General features: G+C 41.8%; 1 protein-coding gene across 4 annotated transcripts in view; it reads left to right on the top strand.

Annotated features, from left to right (window-relative positions):
• Window positions 1–19600, top strand: part of Cpne8 (copine 8) — a 174197-nt gene that overhangs the window by 61152 nt on the left and 93445 nt on the right. For 3 of the 4 annotated variants that reach the window (NM_001108750.1, XM_039079639.2, XM_063263950.1), the window contains exon 6: window positions 9431–9507. The exons of the other annotated variant lie outside the window; for it this stretch is intronic. In NM_001108750.1, the coding sequence (NP_001102220.1) occupies window positions 9431–9507 (77 nt within the window). The remainder of the gene's footprint in view (window positions 1–9430; window positions 9508–19600) is intronic. 4 annotated transcript variants of the gene reach the window in all.

The following is a 19600-nucleotide window of genomic DNA, read 5'->3' as shown; positions in this document are numbered from 1 at the left end:
GTATGCGTCTGTGCATGTGCATGGACCCACACAAAGTCAGTCTAATAAAGAATTAAAAATCCGTACATTCAGTAGACAATACAAATGAGTTAATAAACGCCTAAACTTCTAAGAGGACAAAGCATGTCCAAAGGGGGAAATGCGCGCGTTGAATAATTGTAAGAATTGTGAAGATTGTTACCTTGAGGTTCTGTTAGAAATTAATAATAGCACAAACTGTTATTTGAAAGCTCCGAAGTACAGATTTTTAGGTTAAAAAGTACATAGGGCATTCAACCCTAAGCGATTCATGATGCATTTCAAAGATCAGAGGAACCAATCTGCAAGCTAGCACTATCCCCAGAGAGGCAATCTCTTAACAGCAGAGCTGTCTACCTGCCAGCCGTGCAGAGTGAAATACAAACCAGAGTCATTTAGAAAACACTGCTAAGTGCACAAATCCCCATGCGGGTGAATTCACTTAGTTGTTTTTGCAAAAAGGATCTGGCTGCAAATCATTTCTTGGAAGCAGATTTTAAAATCGTTGGGTTTGAAATGTTAATTTTGATGATTTGGGGAGGAATTCCTTTTTAGGATGACTGTGTTTGTCATCTGATCGTTAGGATCTTGGGTTATACATCTCTTTTAGCGGGACGTGGTGGCACATGTTACAGACATTTCAGCCCTCAGTCTCTGGGGGATCTAAGACCAACATATATACAGTCTCTGTGAATTAAAGGCCAGCAGTTTCAAGATAGCTAGGGTTTACATAGTGAGATTCTTAACCCCCCAAACAAGAAAAGTCATAATACTATCAGGGAAAATGGAAACAGAAAGTAGACCTGTAGCTTTGGTTTGGAATATTGTCACGTGAAACAGAGGTGGGGTTTTTAATGAGTTTCTCTGGCAATTGGAAAGCTTTCAGTGGGGGAAATACTTGCTCCAAGTGAAGGGCGATGAAATTCAGGTTCTCACTTCATCATGTGATTGATTCTTGTAATAGTTCTCCAAGTAAATACTTCCACTAAAATATTTTCTTCCAAGGGCGTTAGACAGTGTGAGTGAAGGGTGTCGTTATTTGAGGAACTAGCAAACCCATCCATCTTAAATGTTCTTGGCAGAACTACATCTCACATTTTTACATTATTTAATTTTTATCAGCTCAGCAAGACACAAAAGAGTTAAGAATGGGCTCAGAGTTGATGTTTCTAGGACTCTCGTTGGCGTGCCAGACTAGAGGCCACTAAAACTGTAACAATGTGTAGCCAAGAGGCAAGCCAAAACTTTTCCTTTCTTGCTGGACTTCAGAAGGTGGCACTGAATTTCTTGTTTCAGACGTGGTAGCATTTCACTGGCTTCCTTCTGCCAAACATCACTAACCTCCAGTGTAGGCTTCCGTGGTCTTTCTTGCATTTCCTAACCATTCTGCCTATGAACTTCCTCCCGTGCGTTAATTTTATTCTTCAGTTTCACTTGAGAATGAAATGCTTGGGCCATGAAATGTGTGTTTTTTCTTAGGAACAGGGTTCACAGACAGGACAAGTTTCTTCCATTAGAATGTAAACCTAAGTACCGTGGTGCCTTTTCTCATTTCTGAGGCTAAACGCCTGCCAAAAGTAAACAAAATCCGTGAATAAAGTAACATAAGGAAGAGAGTGTGGGGATGTTTGGGTAGGAAGCAGTGGCCGTTAGCTAGTTACATCGTGGCAATGGACAGGGATTCTGAGACCCTGAAGAGAAACAAGCACAGGCTAGTCCTTTCCAAAGCTCATCCCCAGGGAAACTTTAGGGAGCCCCTTGTGGTTTCATATCCTAGCAAAACAGAGCCACTATGTGGGGACCAGTGTTCAGGTTTGTGAGACCATGGGGGAGAATTTCATATTAAAACTATACTACTAAATTGACCTGCATATGACTGAACTGAATTGTGGTGTATGTATCCGTACAGTCAGCTCAGCAGTAAACATGTTTGAGTCAACTCTTGCATCATGAGAGCAGAGAGAGAGGTCACCAATGGGAAGTGTGCCCTGTCTCCAACATCTAATCCTCTGTTACCGAGGAGACAGGGTGGGCAGATGTATTCAGTGAAGACAGATACAAACACATGATTTAAATGAGTTATTTTCCTTATAGCACATACACTGATGGCCACAGATAGCATAATACTGAGGACTGAAATGGAGAGAATAGGGGGTGGTGGATAAGAGACTGGGACAGAGAGCGCTACAGTTTGAGATTCCCTTTTACCAAGCAATGTGGCAGGACTGTCATTCTCCTGAGTATGCACTCACTGAGTATATAGTTTACAGGACGGAGGAGGGGAGCTATTGAAAAGCTTAGCAAGGCAGGATTTCAAAACCAAAGGGAGAGGCAATATGATGAAGTCCTCGGGGAAGGGATGTAGCTAGCGTACCATGGCCACGTGACAATGTTGATGAGAGCCTGGTGGTTCATTTGCAATGGGCATGTAAATACGGGAGGCAGAGATTATAGGCCATGCCTCTAAGGGTTCTACTTTTTTGTTGTTGAGTGCTACCGGAGAGAGCGATGTGATTTGACTTACAAATTTAAACGATGTGTGTCCGCTGAAGTGAGGAGTGTGGTCAGAGGAGCAAAATCAGAACTTGGGATAACAGTTACGACTCTGTTGTCATTTGACTGCATTGAGTTACACGACAATTAAAGTCACTGGAACAGGAAGAAGCAGTCCCATCTGGAATGCGTTATGGCTGTTTGATTACAGATGAATTCCCTGTTGGATGTGAAATAAGAGAAGTTGCTTGGCTCTCTTGAGTGTATGTGGGAGTACCTGGGTAAACAGTGAGGTCTACCGCAGAGGTGTCTGTGGCCAGGGATGCGGACTGATGCCCACCCATGTGGTAAGGACAAGTTGATGCTAGGTTTGACTTGACACCCAGTAAGCTTTCAAATGCACATATTGGCTAGGTGATGCTCAGAGACTCTAGAGTCAGGGTTTTGGAAAATACCAATCAAGAGTACCAGGGCTTAGGTTACTTTAAAGAGAATACAAATGGAGAAAACCAGATGACAGGTTCTTGAGTGAACGGAAGCCTTTAGAAACTCTGTCGAGGAAGATTAGCTACAATCATCACTTTCCAAAGCCTGTTGCAACATGCCTGGTTCCAAGCCACCCAGTGCTTTTCTCTGCACACAGGCCAGGGAGCACTCTACTTCCTTGTTTGCTCTGCTCCACCCCCTTGCTTGCTTTCCCTCCGGTATCACTGTTGCCTCATATGCACTGTTGTCTCAGGAACAATGTTGCTCTTGTGATCTTTCTACCCTATGCTCCTCTCAGATATTTGTCTGGTTTTCTCCCTGGCCTTCATCAGTCACTTTCTGAGGATTTCTTACAGGAGCCCACAGTGTTTGTCTCCTCTCTTTGCTCCCTCTAACTCCTCCTGGTCCTCCCAACCTCTCAGATACTTGATAGGTACTTAATGATTCATTTCCCCCCTTCAGCCACTCCCATATCCCTGTATCCACTCCTTTCAAATTCATGACCTGTTTTTCTTCAGTTATTACATACATGTGTGTACATGCACGTGTGTACATGTGTACCCTCATATGTGAATAAACGCTGCTGAGTATGTTTAATGTGTCTTGTATGCATATAGTTTTAGGATTTACCACTTGGTATTGTATCCATTGAAGAGGTTTATTCTGGGCATCACTAATCTTTTCCAGGTTTGTCATGGTTTAGGTAGCTGTTCTGTTGAGATTTCATGGGTGTATTGGCCCAGTCATATACAGAAGACACAATCTCACAGCAGGCTTCCTGTTCTTTTGCCTCTTACAATCTTTCTCTCCCCTCTTCTGCAATGTTCTCTGAGCCTAGGTGTAGGGATTGTAGAAATATCAGTTGGGGCAGGTACGCATGGTCAGTTCTCTGCCTTTTGACATCGTTGCTCTCTGTAATGGTCTCTGTCTGCTGGTACTGGGGAGGGAAACCTCTTTGATGAGAGTTGAGAGTGAGCACACTGCAGTCATTTCCCCAAACCTGGGCAACTCCTAACTACACCTTACACCTTACATGAGTGTAGCCTTCAGATATGTTCTTTATGCGCACCATTAAAATAGTCTCTGTGTAATTGTTCCCCATGTTATCCTCTGATGTCTGGGGGATAAAGGCTTTCTAATCTGTTAGCTATGAGATCTAGTCTTATTAACATACCTGAAGTATTTGTGGTTGCTATTCTGTATGTGGGTCAGGTTTCCTATCCCCTGTTAGTACAGTCTTCTAGAATCTGCCTTATGCTTTTGAGTCATACGTAGAATTACTTACTATCTGGTCTTAGCCGCATGATTGTTACTCAAGTACTCATTAATTTGAACGAGCTGGCATAGTTTATGTGGAAAATTGGCTCTTATTTAGGAGTTAGTATCAACAGAGGTCCTACTGATAATGTTATATAATATTTAATATTGTTACTTAGTAACACTAAAGTATTTAATACTGAACAATTATCAGTAAATATTTCCTAGTATTCTTAGTGTTTTAGTCCTTTGCTTGTTACTTACTGCCTGTGAGAAAAATGGACTGTAGAAGGTGACTTTTCAAATAGCTTAGTTGGGAATTGGTGTTTTATTGAAGATAATGTTTCCAAGAGGTGATATTTACACTATTTCCATGTGTACTACTTTATGCATAAATGCTCTGCTATGTGTGAATTTTTTGCTTTTTAAAATGCATGTTATATATTTGTGATGATTTTTAAATAATTGACTTTAATCAGTGACTGACAATTTGTTGAAACCTTAATTTTTATGTCAGTGGCTGAATTAACTACCTTAATTTGGACTCTTAAAATGACAAAAATGTATTGAAAATCATCAGTCCAGAGGGTAAATAGATAAATTTAATTGGGGGGAATTTTCAAATTTTTCTCTGTAAATTAGTTTAGAAGTTTTTGTTAGAATATTGGAAAGAGAATTAACTACTGTTGTTCAGCAATGATCTTTTATTAAAGGTAAAAACCCTGGGTATGAAGAAAAAAAGCTGTTTTACCTTATTGTTAACCTACAACCAATTATCTCTATTAAAATGTTGACCTCATTGGTTCAGTGGTGAACTTTCTCATGTCCCAAATGATAGGACTGTGCTAATGATCATTTAGAAATTAAGAATCCCTACTGAAACAATGTAGCACTTTGGCTATTAAAAGTGCTTGCCATACTAAATGCAGTGTATTAGATAACTAACAGCTCATTCTCCACTGTAATCTGTACAATTCATAAAATAAAATAAATAGAAATGAATTATGAAACATGAGAAAGACATTTCACAGGTTAATGTTAGCAGCCAACACCAGTGATATGATCTCTATGGATAGAAATTATCATTTTCTCAATTTTAATGCATTGAGTTAAAATACTCCAAATGCAAGACATTTTTAACATCCATTTTTCTTTGACTATTTGTATAGATGTGTTAAAAATTAATTACATGATCTCAATAAAGGGTACCAGAAAATCACAACTCACATGAAAAAATCTAATGGTCAAGTCATGAGCTACTGACTGTCCCCAGTTGAATTAAAGTGGATTATCAACACAACACTGAATGACTTTTAACCTAAATCACTGATTAGTTAGGAAAATTACCTATGCAGATACACATCAGTCATTGATAAGGTAGGAAAAGCATTTCAAAGTTCTCATTAGACCTGTGGAGAGACATTATGCTGTGAGATGCTTAGGAAGTTGCCTAGTACTAGGTTCGTGATATGCTAGGTGCATTAGTAGCAAAAGTCAGATGATATTTCTGGGTTCACTGTACCACCACTTTAAGAATGTTTTCTGCACATGTATGTATATGTGTGTACAACATGAAAGGTGAGTGGGTGTGTAAGACACACATACATGGCAATACAGCACTTGCAGTGATCGCCCAGGACTGCAGAGGGGAGTTGGAATTGAAGGTATTTTAGATAGGTAGAGTAGTATTCCAGTACTGGGTTCTTGGATCAAGTAATGTGAGTATGGAATAAGGCTTTTAGCCCAGGGGGTAGGAGGATTATGTTCCAGACTTATATTCCAAGTGCTTTGCAGATATTATCTATAGATATTTTCTTAAATAATCCTCTGAGGAATACATGAGGCAGGAATTATCATGTCTATTTTATAGATTGGACTACCGAGGTATAAGAACATTGGTTTATGGTTAGATTGTGTATGGATGCAAATAGCAAAGACCTTCATGATTCCATTCAAAGGTAGTATGTTATGTTGTAAGTTCACTCTGTGTGTGTCTGTGTGTGTGTTTGTGTGTGTGTGAGAGAAAGAGAGAGAGAGAGACAGACAGACAGAGACAGAGACAGAGACAGAGAGAGACACACAAAGAGACACAGAGAGAGACACAGAGAGAGAGAGTCAAATAAATCATACATAGGAACCATTAGTATTTGTACCTACACAACTCAAATTGGTTCTTTTACTACAAAGTTTCCCCTTAACATTTAAAAATATTTTTATTTATGTATTTATTCTGTGTGTGTGTGAGTGTGTGTGAGTGTGTGTGTGTGTGTGTGTGTGAGTGTGTGAGTGTGTGTGTGTACCGTAGTATGTATGTGGAGCTTGAATGATAATTGAAAAGCATCATTTCCCTCTTGCTGTCATGTGGGTCCCAGAACTTTCCTGGCAGCAAGTATAGACCCTCTGAGCCACCTCACTGTTTCTAGAGCTTTCTTTTCATATGTGTAGAATTTCTAAAGCTCAGGGCAGACGTGAAATGAGAATGCAGACAAGCATGAAGCTACCCTGTAAAATACAATGCAGGCAACAGAACACATCAGTAAATATCCATCCTGAAGAAACAATTAAAACGATAAGCCCAAAGAAGACGACTATTAAGCTGTGTCTAGACTAAGAAGAGAGAACCGGTGTGCTGTGTGTAGTCCTCAGGGCTCGGACCGCAGGGACTGAGAGTCAGTTAGTTGTCACAAATGTCGATGCAGATTGCTGTGGGAATAATCTGAGCACCCCTACTGGCTGGCTATAGCTTCTCATTCTTGTCCTTAGTCCTTGCTGCTCTCTTCTCTCCTTGTTTTAATCTCTTGGTTATTTTTGGCCTCAGCATATTGAGGGTAATAGTTGGATAGTTTTAAGTTTCAATGAGTCCTAGGTTTGAGCGGAATGGTTTTCATATAGTATGAGCCTATTTAAACTATAAAGAAATGAGCGTGATAAATATTTACCGTTCTCATGGCCATTTTAGGGAGAACCCAGTAGCCATTTTTGTGTTATACTTTAAAGCATTTCTCAGCTGTCTCAGACTCTCCAGGAGGCTACATCTGGCCTGTAGGGGTTGTAGAAGAGGCTGCATTTATTCCTGGAAATATCATCACGATCTAATTATAATAATTCCACAAGTGGGTCACAGCACCAGCCTAGGAAGCAGTGAGACAGTTTATGGGGTAGCTTGTTCTCTTTTCCCTCTCTACCTCCAGCCAGAAAGACCTAAAAATACCCACCGAAAGACACTAATTGTTTACAGATGAGTGTACTGTAAAAATACATAGCAGACTCGAGCCAGCAAGCCAGCTAAAGCAGACCGCAACTAGAAGTCTCCCACACCGCGACTGCTTAGTAAACACCGTGTGTTGAGTAGTGAAAGTGTTGCTTGATATAGAATGCACACACTCAGAAATGCAGAAGAGACGGGGGGGGGGGGCAGATGCTGTGGATGTGCAACAGGATAAGGAAACTAGGATTCTCTTAGATTCACAGTGTAACTAGCGGCATCCGTTTTATTGCTTTAGCTTGTGGAATTTTCTGTCTGTTACGCAGTGGTGCTCCCCTGTGTGCTGGTAGGTGTGTAAACCGATTCCTGTTGTGTTCTCTCGTGCAGTGGCTTGCAGCCTTTGCAGATCCTGCATGTTCCATTGACAGAATCCGTTTAACATGTGTTTGCAGTCGCCCATTGATATTCTCAGCAAACAGTTCTGGAGTGCTCCATAAAGTGCCTTCTGCGCTGACTTTCCAAATACCAAGCATATGGAAGGTCGAGCCTTCAGCTCTACGTAGCTTCCGCTCTATTCCACTTGCGCTGTATTTTAAACATATGTTGAAGTTGACACAGTGTGCTAATGACTTTCGATTTAAATGAGTTTAACGATGAATGATTTACAAATAAGGATTTAAGTTGTTTTGTACATTTACAAACGAATTCTTAAAGACCTGCGATTTAAAGATAGTACAACCCTTTATGTGTTACCACGGTCTAGATTTAGAGTGAATTTTCCGGTCTCTGGTCTGCTCCCCTCTGCCTCCAGCCCCTGCCACACACGGGGCCAGTTCACCAAATCTGTTTCCCACCACTCACTGAGACCTTGGCTCGGATCTTTGCTTAATATGAGCAACTGTAGTCTCCTGAGTGCAAAGTCGTTCCTCTTAGGAGCCCATGGTCCCAGCAGGTACTAGAGCCGAATGGTCCCGACCCTCCGCTCTGATGGCGTGCCTGCACTGGCCTACACTGTCGGCTTGCTTCTGCTTGTCCAGCCTAGAGAGTTCTGGCCCTTCACCTCCACTTCTCCTTCCTTGAGTTACTTTCTTTGTACTCTTGTAGCCTGATCTTTCCTTTAGGATTAACGGTTCAGTCTGACCCCGACTGCCTCTCAGGCTTTCTTCCTAATCTGCACGGGGCTTTTTCTCCGGTTTGGACTTAGAACTATCCAGCCTCATTTTCCTGCTTTCCCCACACTGCACAATGAGGGATTTTACTTCTGTGGCTCTTTGCCCTTTTGTGTCCCTGAGTCCAGAGCTCCCACTCTCAGCAGCAGGGCTGGACACAGCACCCTTTGGAGCCTCGAATTCATCTTCTGGGTTTTCAGCGTGGTTCCAAGCAATCGCTTCCTTCAAACATCAGTTTAGATATCTGTAACATGAGTTGGTTTCTTTTGTTTTGTTTTGTTTTGTTTTGTTTCTTAATTTGAGAAGTCATTTTTCTTTCTCTGAAACTCTAGTGAACTCGGTATCACACCTTGCACATTTAACAAGTAGATTTATAGACTATACCGGAAAAAAAAAAAGAAACATATTTGATGTCTGCACATCAGTCTCAGGGCTTCCCTTGGGCCATTCAGTACACAAAGCTCCGCCCTGCAGAGTTCTTAGGATAGCGAGACCTCGAAAGGGTCCAGGTTATCCCGGAGCGTGGGGCTTCTTGACAGAGCCCTTGTTTTGTGGTCCTGTGACACTGCAAGTACCCTGAAGCTCAAAACAGCAAGCTGGTTCTGTGACTAAAGTATGACATAACGTGCGAGCTTTGGAGGAGAGTTGGCACGCTTAAGTCGATTCCTGTTGGGCTTGTTTTATTTTTGGAACTGAGAATTCTGTATTTCAGTACTGAAAAGTTATGCAAAAGTGATGCGCGGAATATCTACTACACAACAGTGTGGGAACTTATGAGCTTTAATCCTCTTATCTATTTTAGGACTTTCTGGGACAAGTGTTTTGTACATTGGGGGAGATTGTTGGTTCACAGGGAAGTCGTCTGGAAAAGCCAATAGTGTAAGTACATTTTAATTCAGACAGTGACATGTCAACTCTGGCGTTTCTGTGTTAGCCGTTTGGAACTCATAAATATAGATGGGTGAGGGACAAAAGAGACTTTTACGTTTATTTAATGGGGATTTTTCTCTTCCAGTGACCAATTTTGACATTTTAATGAAGAATGTGAACCAGCTACCATATGTTATGTAAAAAAAAGAAATCATAGTCAGATGATGAACTGGTCAGATTTGAAAGGAAATGCACATTGTTCCTTTTGCTTACGTCATTAGGTTTCATACTTTTACAGAAGAACAAAATATTTCTTTAAGTCAGGGGGTTTGGAAAACAAAAGTCAGGGAGTATGTGTGACGCTGCTTTCAAACTGTTCAATGTGTACTTTTGATTATTGAGATTTTAAGAGTTAATTGCTATGTGACTTTCCCGGGGGCTGGGGGGTGTGGGGATGCAAACAATCTGTTCGTTCCAATAGAGCATCAACGACAAACCAAAGAAGCGATTGCCAGTGAACCAGTAAGTTTATCGAGCTTACAGAAGCATGGGCTGGTGGTACTTACTAGATTTCCACTGAGGCCCAAACAGCCAAAGCAATGAGAAGTCCTACCTCAGCGTGAGACTTCTGAATGCTGTTCCAGGTCCTGGGTGACCAGCACCTCCTGAGACAACAGCAGTTGGAAAGGCAGAGTGTGTCACTTGTGGAGCCAGGGGAAGTGGCTGGCCTGTCAAGTGAAGCTCTGATTACATTTATGGGGTTCCCTCCTTCCATGAGGGAAGATCAAACAGTCAGATTCTATGTTGTCAATGGCTATTCTAATTGGAGAGGCTACCAGCCCTGCTATCCCCAGCACCCAATACATGGGAATTCCATAATTGCTTTTGCTAGTGAGAGTTGGTGGAGGGAGCAGTGTGCCATTCTGATCACTTCAATTCACTTATCTTATTTCTAAAAATCAGGAGATGTAGGAAAAAAAGTTAAAGAACTAAGAACTAGCCACGATGCCTAAACTTTAGGAAAAATTTAACCCCTATCTTCATGATTCTCAAACTCACTAGATAAACATGTCAAAGTGATCTGTTCTTCTTTAGCCCCAGGTACATGAAAGTGCCACTTCCTATTTCTCGTGTTTCTGTATAAAATTTAACTCCGTGTGTACCTCAGTGTTATATGAAACCTCTTAGCTACTAAACTAGGGGGACTATTCATTTTAACTTCCTTTATTTACCATGATTTTCATTGAAATAATTGCCAAATAACAGTTTGAGGACTTCGATTCAGCTATTCCCTTTTAAACATTCCTGTTATGAATAATACATTTCCACATAGTTATAGAACTTCAGTGCTTAGTAGGAAAACCTATTTATTCTCAGTTTAGTCCGCTTAATAAAGCCAGGTATGGCATTTAATGGAGGAAGAGGATCGCCAATGATTAAGACTAGCCTAGGATACATAATGACTGTGTTCCTTACTAGCCTAGGATATGTAATGCGTGTTCCAGGTTAGCCCATGTATAATGTGAGATCCTTTTACAAAATAAAACCACCAAATATGTCATTGAACAGTAAGCTGTAAGTAAGGTTCAAAGAAAATAGCACTAAGTGCCTTTAATTGTTGTGCCATTTTCTAGCCAAGTGACATTCCTAAGGGTTCCTAGAATAGCATGAAATTAACTTTATTTTTTCAATCAAAAAAAAAATTCCATTACCCTCTCTGCTCTCTTAAATATATCTTTAGTACTTTTCAAGAGAAAGCATACACAGTGAAGCATCAAGTTTTCATTTCCGATGAGAGAACTAGGAATGGTGTTTCTTCTAAGCCGGCGATCACATTATCAAGTTGGTGATCTTATCGGACAATTTTAACTGCTTTAATTCCCTCCACAAGAGGCAACCATAATTCCAGTTTTAAAACACGCTTTAATGACAGAGTGTTTTTATGAATTCTTAGACATCTTTTTAGAAGTTGGGATTATTATACTCACCGGGGTGTGGGATGGCAATTGCGGAGCGTCCGATTGTACCCTTGGTTCAGCAGGAAGAGACCAACAAATGTCAGTATGTGCTAAGAGGTAACAGGACGTAGGGTAACGATTGGCGCATGATTCAGATGTAGAGAGAATTCAGTAGCAGTTGAGTTGTATTGGCTTTGCAGAGTTGTCCATGGGGTTTGCCAAGTGGTTTCTGAGGCTGGACAGCTAATAAGACAGAGTCTTATCACCACTGATACCATGAGGGTGGATTCCACTCATTGTGCTTTATGGGTTTTTGAAAATGTAGACAACTTCATTGTTTCGATGTCGCATGTATGTTACAGAAAACAGTACAGTTTACTCAAATGTCTAAATATACATACGTCCTTACTGAACAGTTTTCTCAGGTAAGCACTCAGAAAAATGCTGCCACAAGAGGCTTCTTCTTGTTTGAGTGTGAGAATTTGAGAGGTCTCTAAGAAAGTGGCTACGGTGGGCAACGAGCCCCAGTAGAAGTGGGTGATGAAATCCAGAATTCAAATATCACAGAGACTGGTCACAAAAGATAAGAAATAAAGAAAGATGACAAGAAATAAAACTGTAGAGATTGCAGGAAGGTAACGAGTGTCTGAGGTGAAGGCGTTCGTTCAGTACTTGAGCAAACGGAGCAGAAGGAAGGCGAGGGAGCTGAGACACAGCCAGTCAACAGAGTGAAGGCACGTTGGATGGGCTTGCTAGTGGAATGCTACTATTGCTAGATTTTGTCAGAGGAGTACCAGGTAACACTCATGCTCTGTGACCTCAGTCATTGCTTCCCCTCAGGTGAACAAGGGATTGGAGTGATTACATGTAGTCATGGGCCCTCCTGCTCAAAAACTGGCTTTCCTGAAAATCTATACCTGTGCATGTGTGTCTGGAGGGCACTAATAGACCAGAAACGAGTTCCACAGGCTACTCTAGAAGTTCAGGGTCTTCCGGCAATAATGCAGCTTCTAGACAGGACATTTTACTCCATTACGTCAACTGCAAATGAAAGTTTTCTTGTTGAAAAAGTGCAGCTGTATTAGAAAGCCAGGGACACACCTTTCACCTTTCCTGAGAGCTCCGTTGGGCCGCCTGTACTGTCAAAGCATTCTCCAAAGGAGCTGGCCCTTCCACATCCTCTCCCAGGTTCATACCCGTCCTTGCTGACCCACTGACACCATTTCTATGTATTTTACCATTTCCCATGAATCCTTCTAACAGGAAAAAAAAATCCCCTAGAGATGAAAAAGATTGAGGATAGTGGACATGTTGCTTTTAGTAGAAGAGAGTGGCTGTGCATGGAAGGACAAAGGTAAGAAAACATTAATAATATGGAGTCAGAAAGGTGCTTCTCCCATAGGAAGTTCAGTGACACACAGCTTTTTTTATTTTTAAATATTTATTTATTACATATAAGTACGCTGTCACTATCTTCAGACACACCAGAAGAGGGCATCAGATCTCATTACAGATGGTTGTGAGCCACCATGTGGCTGCTGGGAATTGAACTCAGGACCTCTGGAAGAGCAGCCAGTGCTCTTGACCATCGAGCTGCCTCTCTAATCTGACGTGCAGATTTCAGAATGCGTGCATCTCATCATGAGGTATATAAAACCGGAATTTACAAAGTGAGCCACAGATGATGTGGTTCACACAGGAGATGGCAGACTCCTAAGAAGCGAAGATGTGAGTATCTGTTCTCCACAGTCCCCTCCCTCTTGGACCACCTTTCTCTACCCTGGCCACGCAGCCACTCAAAATGGACAGTGTTTCAGGCTGTCCCTCACGGCTAGGGCTGGAGATGGGGTCTGTGCCCGCTCCTGCTTGCAGGCAGCTCCTTTGCAATTGTGTGAAGGGCTCTGGCGAAGGGCGCTGCTGAACACACACTTTTGAAATGCAGCACAAAGTACCTCCTGGGGTAGGAAATACTCCCACAGCAAACAGAATTGATTCATCCCGAATGTTAAAATTCTTCCTGTGTCTCATGTGCTATTTATCTTGCATTGCATTATCCAAATGGGTTTAACATTTATTTACTAGTTCATTTGGATCAGAGATTTAGCTTCTGGTTTCCCGTTCGTGTTCTACGTTATTCAAAGTACCCTCTTGTTCTCTTCCCTCTAAGTGGCCTGGTTTGTGTGCTGATAAAATATTCAGAGGACTCTTTGCCAGCTTCCTAATTGTAGCCGAGTTATCATTACCTCCCAAGACAAGCACTTTTAAATGAATAATAACCGTAGAATTGGGGGATTTAGAGGAGACGAAGTAGCGCTCTAAATTATTCATTAATCAAACCTTTGACAACTAAGCCAGCTTTGTCACAAAGGCAGAAAAGGCTACTTGTGTGTAGCCACGCGTCTTTTTAAACAATCAGGATCTGAATTTCGACTTAGCTATTGTATTTCTGGGCTTTAGTTACGGCCATTATTGGAAGCCTTAAGCTCTTTTTTTTTTTTTAATAAAAATGATTATTTAAAAAATAGTCTCTAAGAACAAAAGTGAAGTGATTTGAAATTTCAAAACTTTTGCTTTCATTTTATTAGCAGTTCTGCATTTTTGCAGCTCCCAGAGAGTCTTTTTTTTTCTTTGTTGGATAGGCTATATTCTATATTCATATATATGTATATATTCTATTCTATATACATATATATATATATATGTATGTTCTATTGCCGTACATTTTTGGTGATGCAATGTTTGCTTGTCTATAGCCTTTGCTGTGTGTCTGTGACTCCTGCCCCCTTTCATTAGCAGCTAATTAGCAATTAATAAGCATTGCTTCCACTTAGCTCTGTGGTCTGTTGTTGTTGTTGTTTGGTTTGCTTTTATGCTGTTAGATTGGATCCAACTTTCTTCATGATGGTCTCAGAGCCTTCCTGCTTCTATCGGCGAGGAGTGCAGAGATGGACTCAGCAGTCTCAAAAAACACCAGAGTCGGCTCCAGTTTAGGAATGCCGTTGTCTTCTGTGGAGAAAGGATGGGCTGTGTTCCTCAAGCAATAGACTTTCTGGTTTTGTCCCTTTCATAGCAAGCATGGGTACAACAGGGGTCATCTGGTTAAGGACATGGGACCAGAATGCATAGGTCAGTGGCAGGAAGGCAGGTCCTTGATCTGGAAAGGAAAGGGAGCCCTTGTGGTAATGGACCAGTTGCTTTTTAGCTGAAGGAAGTAGAGGGGAAAGGTCATGGAAAGTAGTGACTTGTGGTCTAGGCGGTGGGTTTTGTGTGGAGGATAAAGGGAGGCTCTGAGGACGGCAAGTGAATTGTGGAGGGCACAGGGTGGGACCCTGAGGCAAGTGGGGCTTGAAAACCAGACTGAGGCTATCCATGAGACACAGGGTTCCTAACTGTTGCATAGTCCTCAAGGTGGAGACAGATGGGTGCTGAAGGAAGGATGGGTAAAGAACAAGGCTGAAGGGAAGCTGAGGGATGAGAAGACTGAGACACAGAGAGGACCTGACAGCATCTGAAGTTCAGCTCGTCAGTGTGGGCATGTGGGTCTGACTCCAGTGAGGACTCATCTTTGTGTTGTCTGAATGCCTGTGGAGATCACCTATCACTATGAGAGGAGGAAGAGGAGGAGAAGGAGCCAGAGGAAGGAGGGGAAGGGGACAGGGAGGAGGGGAAGGAGGCAGAGGGAGGAGGAGAAGGGGGCAGAAGGAGGAGGAGAAGGGGGCAGAGAGGGCAGAGGGAGGAGAAAGGGGAACAGGGAGGAGGACGAGGAAGAAGAGGAGGAAGGGCTAAGTCAAGGACAGTTTGTCTAGAAGGTGAATTTTGAAAAATTTACAGTAAGAAAAGACCACATTTTTATTGTGTAATTTTCTGCATGTTAAAATATAGCCAGCTTTGACATAGTTTATGCTGTAAAATTATCTCAAACATATCCGTGACTGTATTATCTGATGTGAGTGGTTTGAATGAGAATGGGCCCCATAGGATCATGTATTTGATTTCTTGGCTCCTATTGATGGAGTTTTTTGGGAGGGGTTAGGAAATGCGGCCTTGTTGGATGAGGTATATGTCACTGGGGAAGTGGGGGTGAGGTTTGAGTTTCAAAATTCCACGACGTCCCCAGTGTCTGTCTGTCTGTCTGTCTGTCTTTGTCTATCTCTGTCAGTCTCTCTCTATATCTCTCTGCATCTGTCTCTGTCTGTCTACTCTGTGTCTGTCTGTCTCTCTTGTGCTTGTGGAAAAGATTTAAGGTCTCAGTTATTACTTCCATGTCTTGCCTGCCTGACTGCTGCCATGTTCCCCACCATGAAGGTCATGAATTCCACTCCCATCAGGAACCATGAGCCCCAAGTCAAAGGCTTCCTTGTTTAAATTACTTTGGTCATGGTGTCTTTTAACAGTAGGAAGTAACCAAGATGCTGACTGTAAGCTCAACAAACCAATTCAATATTTTTATGCTCTGTAATTTACTTTGGTGGCCCGTACACTGTACTAGAGTCAGAGCTGTACAAGCATGGTGCATAATTTCGTGTTTCTACATCACCACCCCTAACCATCACTACAGTTAGCACCCGAGGAAGTAAATACTGGACTCCTCTGCCATAGTTCCATTGCGTGATGGATTGGCTGAATTGCTTTGGTTTATACAAAGGCAGAAGACTGTGGCAGGAATGCAGAGCCCTTTAGTGTGTAGCTGACAAACAAAAGAAAGAGAGGACAGTTGCAAGGCTCTTCTATCCTCCTGAAGACCCTTAGTAGGTCTCACTTTCTAATCTGTGCTCCCTAGAAACCAGGCCTTTTAAACTAGTAGACTTTCAGCAGGCCAGATCTTAACTGTGACATATTATAATCTTACTGCCTTGGGTTAAATTAGTGACATAACAGTTAATTTGGCGCAGGGGAAAATATACAGCTCTTGCAAGGGAGGGTGGTGTAGCTAAACTTTGGAGGTAATCAGAACTGTGTTTCACGATTTCTCAGGTTTGCAATTTGAGCAAATTGCTCTGAATTCCTTAGGTCCAATTCCTATTTTGAAACACCCCAATAATACACGTTTAGGATAGTTATTGAAGGAAATAGCAATGCGTTGTGTGGTAAATTTGTCTCGGAGAACACTGGGTTTGATAAACACTAAATTAGTGGCTACTGTTCATACTTTTATTAAAAGTATCCAGTAACTTAGCAGAGTACTCATTAATGTTCAATCGGTTAATCTCTTCCCTCTACCCTCCTCTCTTTCCTTTTCTCTCTCCCTTGCTTTTGTCTTTTTCTCTGCGTTAAGGTAGAAATTCAGCCAATTTAGGGAAAGGACACCAGGAAACCAACCTTGATTTTATTATGTAAATGTTATCTTAAGTACTGAAGTTATGTTGTCTGGTTTAAGTGTGTGTGCCTGCATGTCATGCTGGGGCAATGAGATGGGTTGCACATTTTATTATTTGTGTTTTATACCGCAGCTTGGTTGCTGTTAAGTGTCCTACAGTGTCAGATGCATGTATTATGCTCTTATACAATGGCAAGGAAACCCAGTCTCCAGTTTGGTGTCAGTTAAGAACCTTTGTGTTTGTGTTGATCCCACGGGTGCATGTACATATTAGTAATATTTATATGTGGCACATTCTAGGATCACCCAGCAGGAGGGCCTCTGAGAATGACTGGTACGTTATCTTAATCCTAGTCCTTGGTGTAGAAGGACCTAGATCCTCTTGGTAGCACCATACCTTGTGTTTGAGGTCTTGGGCTGTATGAATACAGAAAGGGGGATGGGAAATGCATGCAAGCATGCAGTAGTGCAGTGCTCTGTGCATGGACTGTGTCCAGAGGCTTCATGTTCCTGGTGCCTTGAAGTCTGTGAAATGGTAGGTTGTAGTCCTACCTGTGAGCAAAACAGACACTTTCTCCTTTAAGCTGCTTTGGTCAGGAGACTTTATCAGGGCAACAAAAGAAACTAAAACAATGTAACCCAATATATTAAAAGTTAGTGCATTTCAGAGGGACATTAGATGCTGTAGCTGCATAGAGTAAACAGAACTTGTCTCCTTCTGGGGTAGGGGGTGGTAATTTCTACTGTCAATTCCTATGTGTCTGCTACATCCTTGTGAACCTCATTATGACAGAAGGTTAACAGTTAGCTGAAGCAGTTTCTTCTGCTCAGTGTTCTCTATAAACTCTGGAAAGAGCTCCACAAGCGTAATTATTTATTTCAAAAAAGCCATGTGTTCCCAAACAGCCGGATATTTACATTTGACTCGGTGCTTTGTGCTAGTCTGAGATTCTCACAGCTACAGCTAGTGTCACGTAGGTAGATGAGCTCTTCTGGATGGAGAGGTGCAGAAACCACAGGGTGAGTCGCGAAAAAGGTAGACAAAATGAATTCACTTGCATCAAAGTGGCTCTGCCTGTCACCCTCAGAGACAAACCCCAGAACGGTTAGTCTGTCATTCATTCTGCAGAGATGTGGCGTTTCCTTCGATCACATGAGGCTTGGCTGTAACTCCTGTGGGCCTTCTTTTTTTTTTTTTTTTTGGTTCTTTTTTTTCGGAGCTGGGGACCGAACCCAGGGCCTTGCGCTTGCTAGGCAAGTGCTCTACCACTGAGCTAAATCCCCAACCCCCTCCTGTGGGCCTTCTACTATGAGAAAAATGAAAGAGCGGTGAGAGGTTTTATTTCTCTGTTAGGTAAAATATTGGTTTGATAAATGTCTGAGGGATTTTTATAAAATACTAGTTCACCTAAAAAACTTTATTGGAAACTAATTATGGTCAAGAAACTACGAGAGCCGTGTGTGAATGGAGCAGATTGACAGCCACTCCTGATCTTGCCAAGTTCCCTGCTTGTCCACTGAGTACATAGCCCCATCCTTCTCTTTAGGTGGGAGTTAGGTTAGCTTAGACTGGTGTGTGTAGGCCATTTTTAGTAGTATGCATTTTATTAGGAAGGTGGAAGAGAATTCACGACTTTTGATGTTCAAAGAGGTTCATTCACCTTGGTTGGGACACTGATTATGGTTTGTTAGCAAAAGATTGGTTCAAACGAGGGACGTTTTATACAGTATTGGGTAACTTAAAAGAGTAGGGAATGCTTAACTTCAACCACAATCATCAGGAGATGTTCTTTTTTTTTTTTCAAAGTTTCTAGTAAGCAACCCCTCCTCCGTTGTGGAGGAGATCGAACATGAGGTTAAGTTTTGTTTGTTTGGTTTGTGGACTTTGTATATCAGCCTTCACTGGGGTGCACTGTCATTTCTAGGAGTGGATAAGAGTCACAGGATATCAGTCTGTGAGCCCACACTCCAGTAAGTAAAAACCTTCAATATTCCAGAAAGCCTTTTGTCTGCCTTGAGAGTAGTATCGATCCCGCCCTCTGTCATCACAGGAGTAGAGCAATTGGATCTTAATTCAAATTGAGTAAGTTCAGATGCAGGGTTCCAGACACAAATAACTGCAGAGCAAACTGGCATTTCCAAGGAAAATCCCTTCCAACATGCACTTTCAGACCTTTGCACAAATGGTTTCAGTTGTAGTAGTTTTAATAATAAGCATGTTGTTTGACAGCATTGGCCCCTCCGAGCATCTTTTTAAAGTCCTCTCCCCTCCCGGTGTATCATCTTTGATTACTTGCTTGTTTGCTTTAAATTCTCTATTGCCTTTTCTTAAGCACAAAGATCCAAACTCTGAATGAAACAGGACAACAGAGAAATCAAACAGGACAAATCAATGATGGTTCGTCTCAGTATTCTGCATTCTTACATGGAGCAGGATGCCTATAGCTCTCTGGGGCAAAACAAGAGCATCCCTTTAGCACAGGCTGGAGGCTGAACAAGCTCCCATCTTTGCCCTAAATAACAACTGCCAAACGCTATAAAAGGAGAGCACCAAAGCCCTGCGATTACAGAGACCTGCGGGTCTTTGAAGAGGAGTAATTCGATGTATGTTTACTAAAGAGAATAATGTAGAATGATGGTCACCTTTATATGCAGTCTTTGGTTAAGTATTTCACTTTGTTTTACATTCTTTAGTGCTAGGAATTAAACTCAGGATCCTGTCCATGCTAGGAAAGTGCTGTACCAGTGAACCACACCTCCAGTGTTTCTTGTGCGTGTAAAAACCTTACATTTGGTTCTCAGGAATCACAATGCCAGTTTTATACTA

Source organism: Rattus norvegicus, chromosome 7 (assembly GCF_036323735.1).
Source record: "Rattus norvegicus strain BN/NHsdMcwi chromosome 7, GRCr8, whole genome shotgun sequence".
Classification (NCBI taxonomy): domain Eukaryota; kingdom Metazoa; phylum Chordata; class Mammalia; order Rodentia; family Muridae; genus Rattus; species Rattus norvegicus.
The sequence above is the reverse complement of the archived record's forward strand: the minus strand, read 5'-3'. Positions and strand labels throughout refer to the sequence as shown.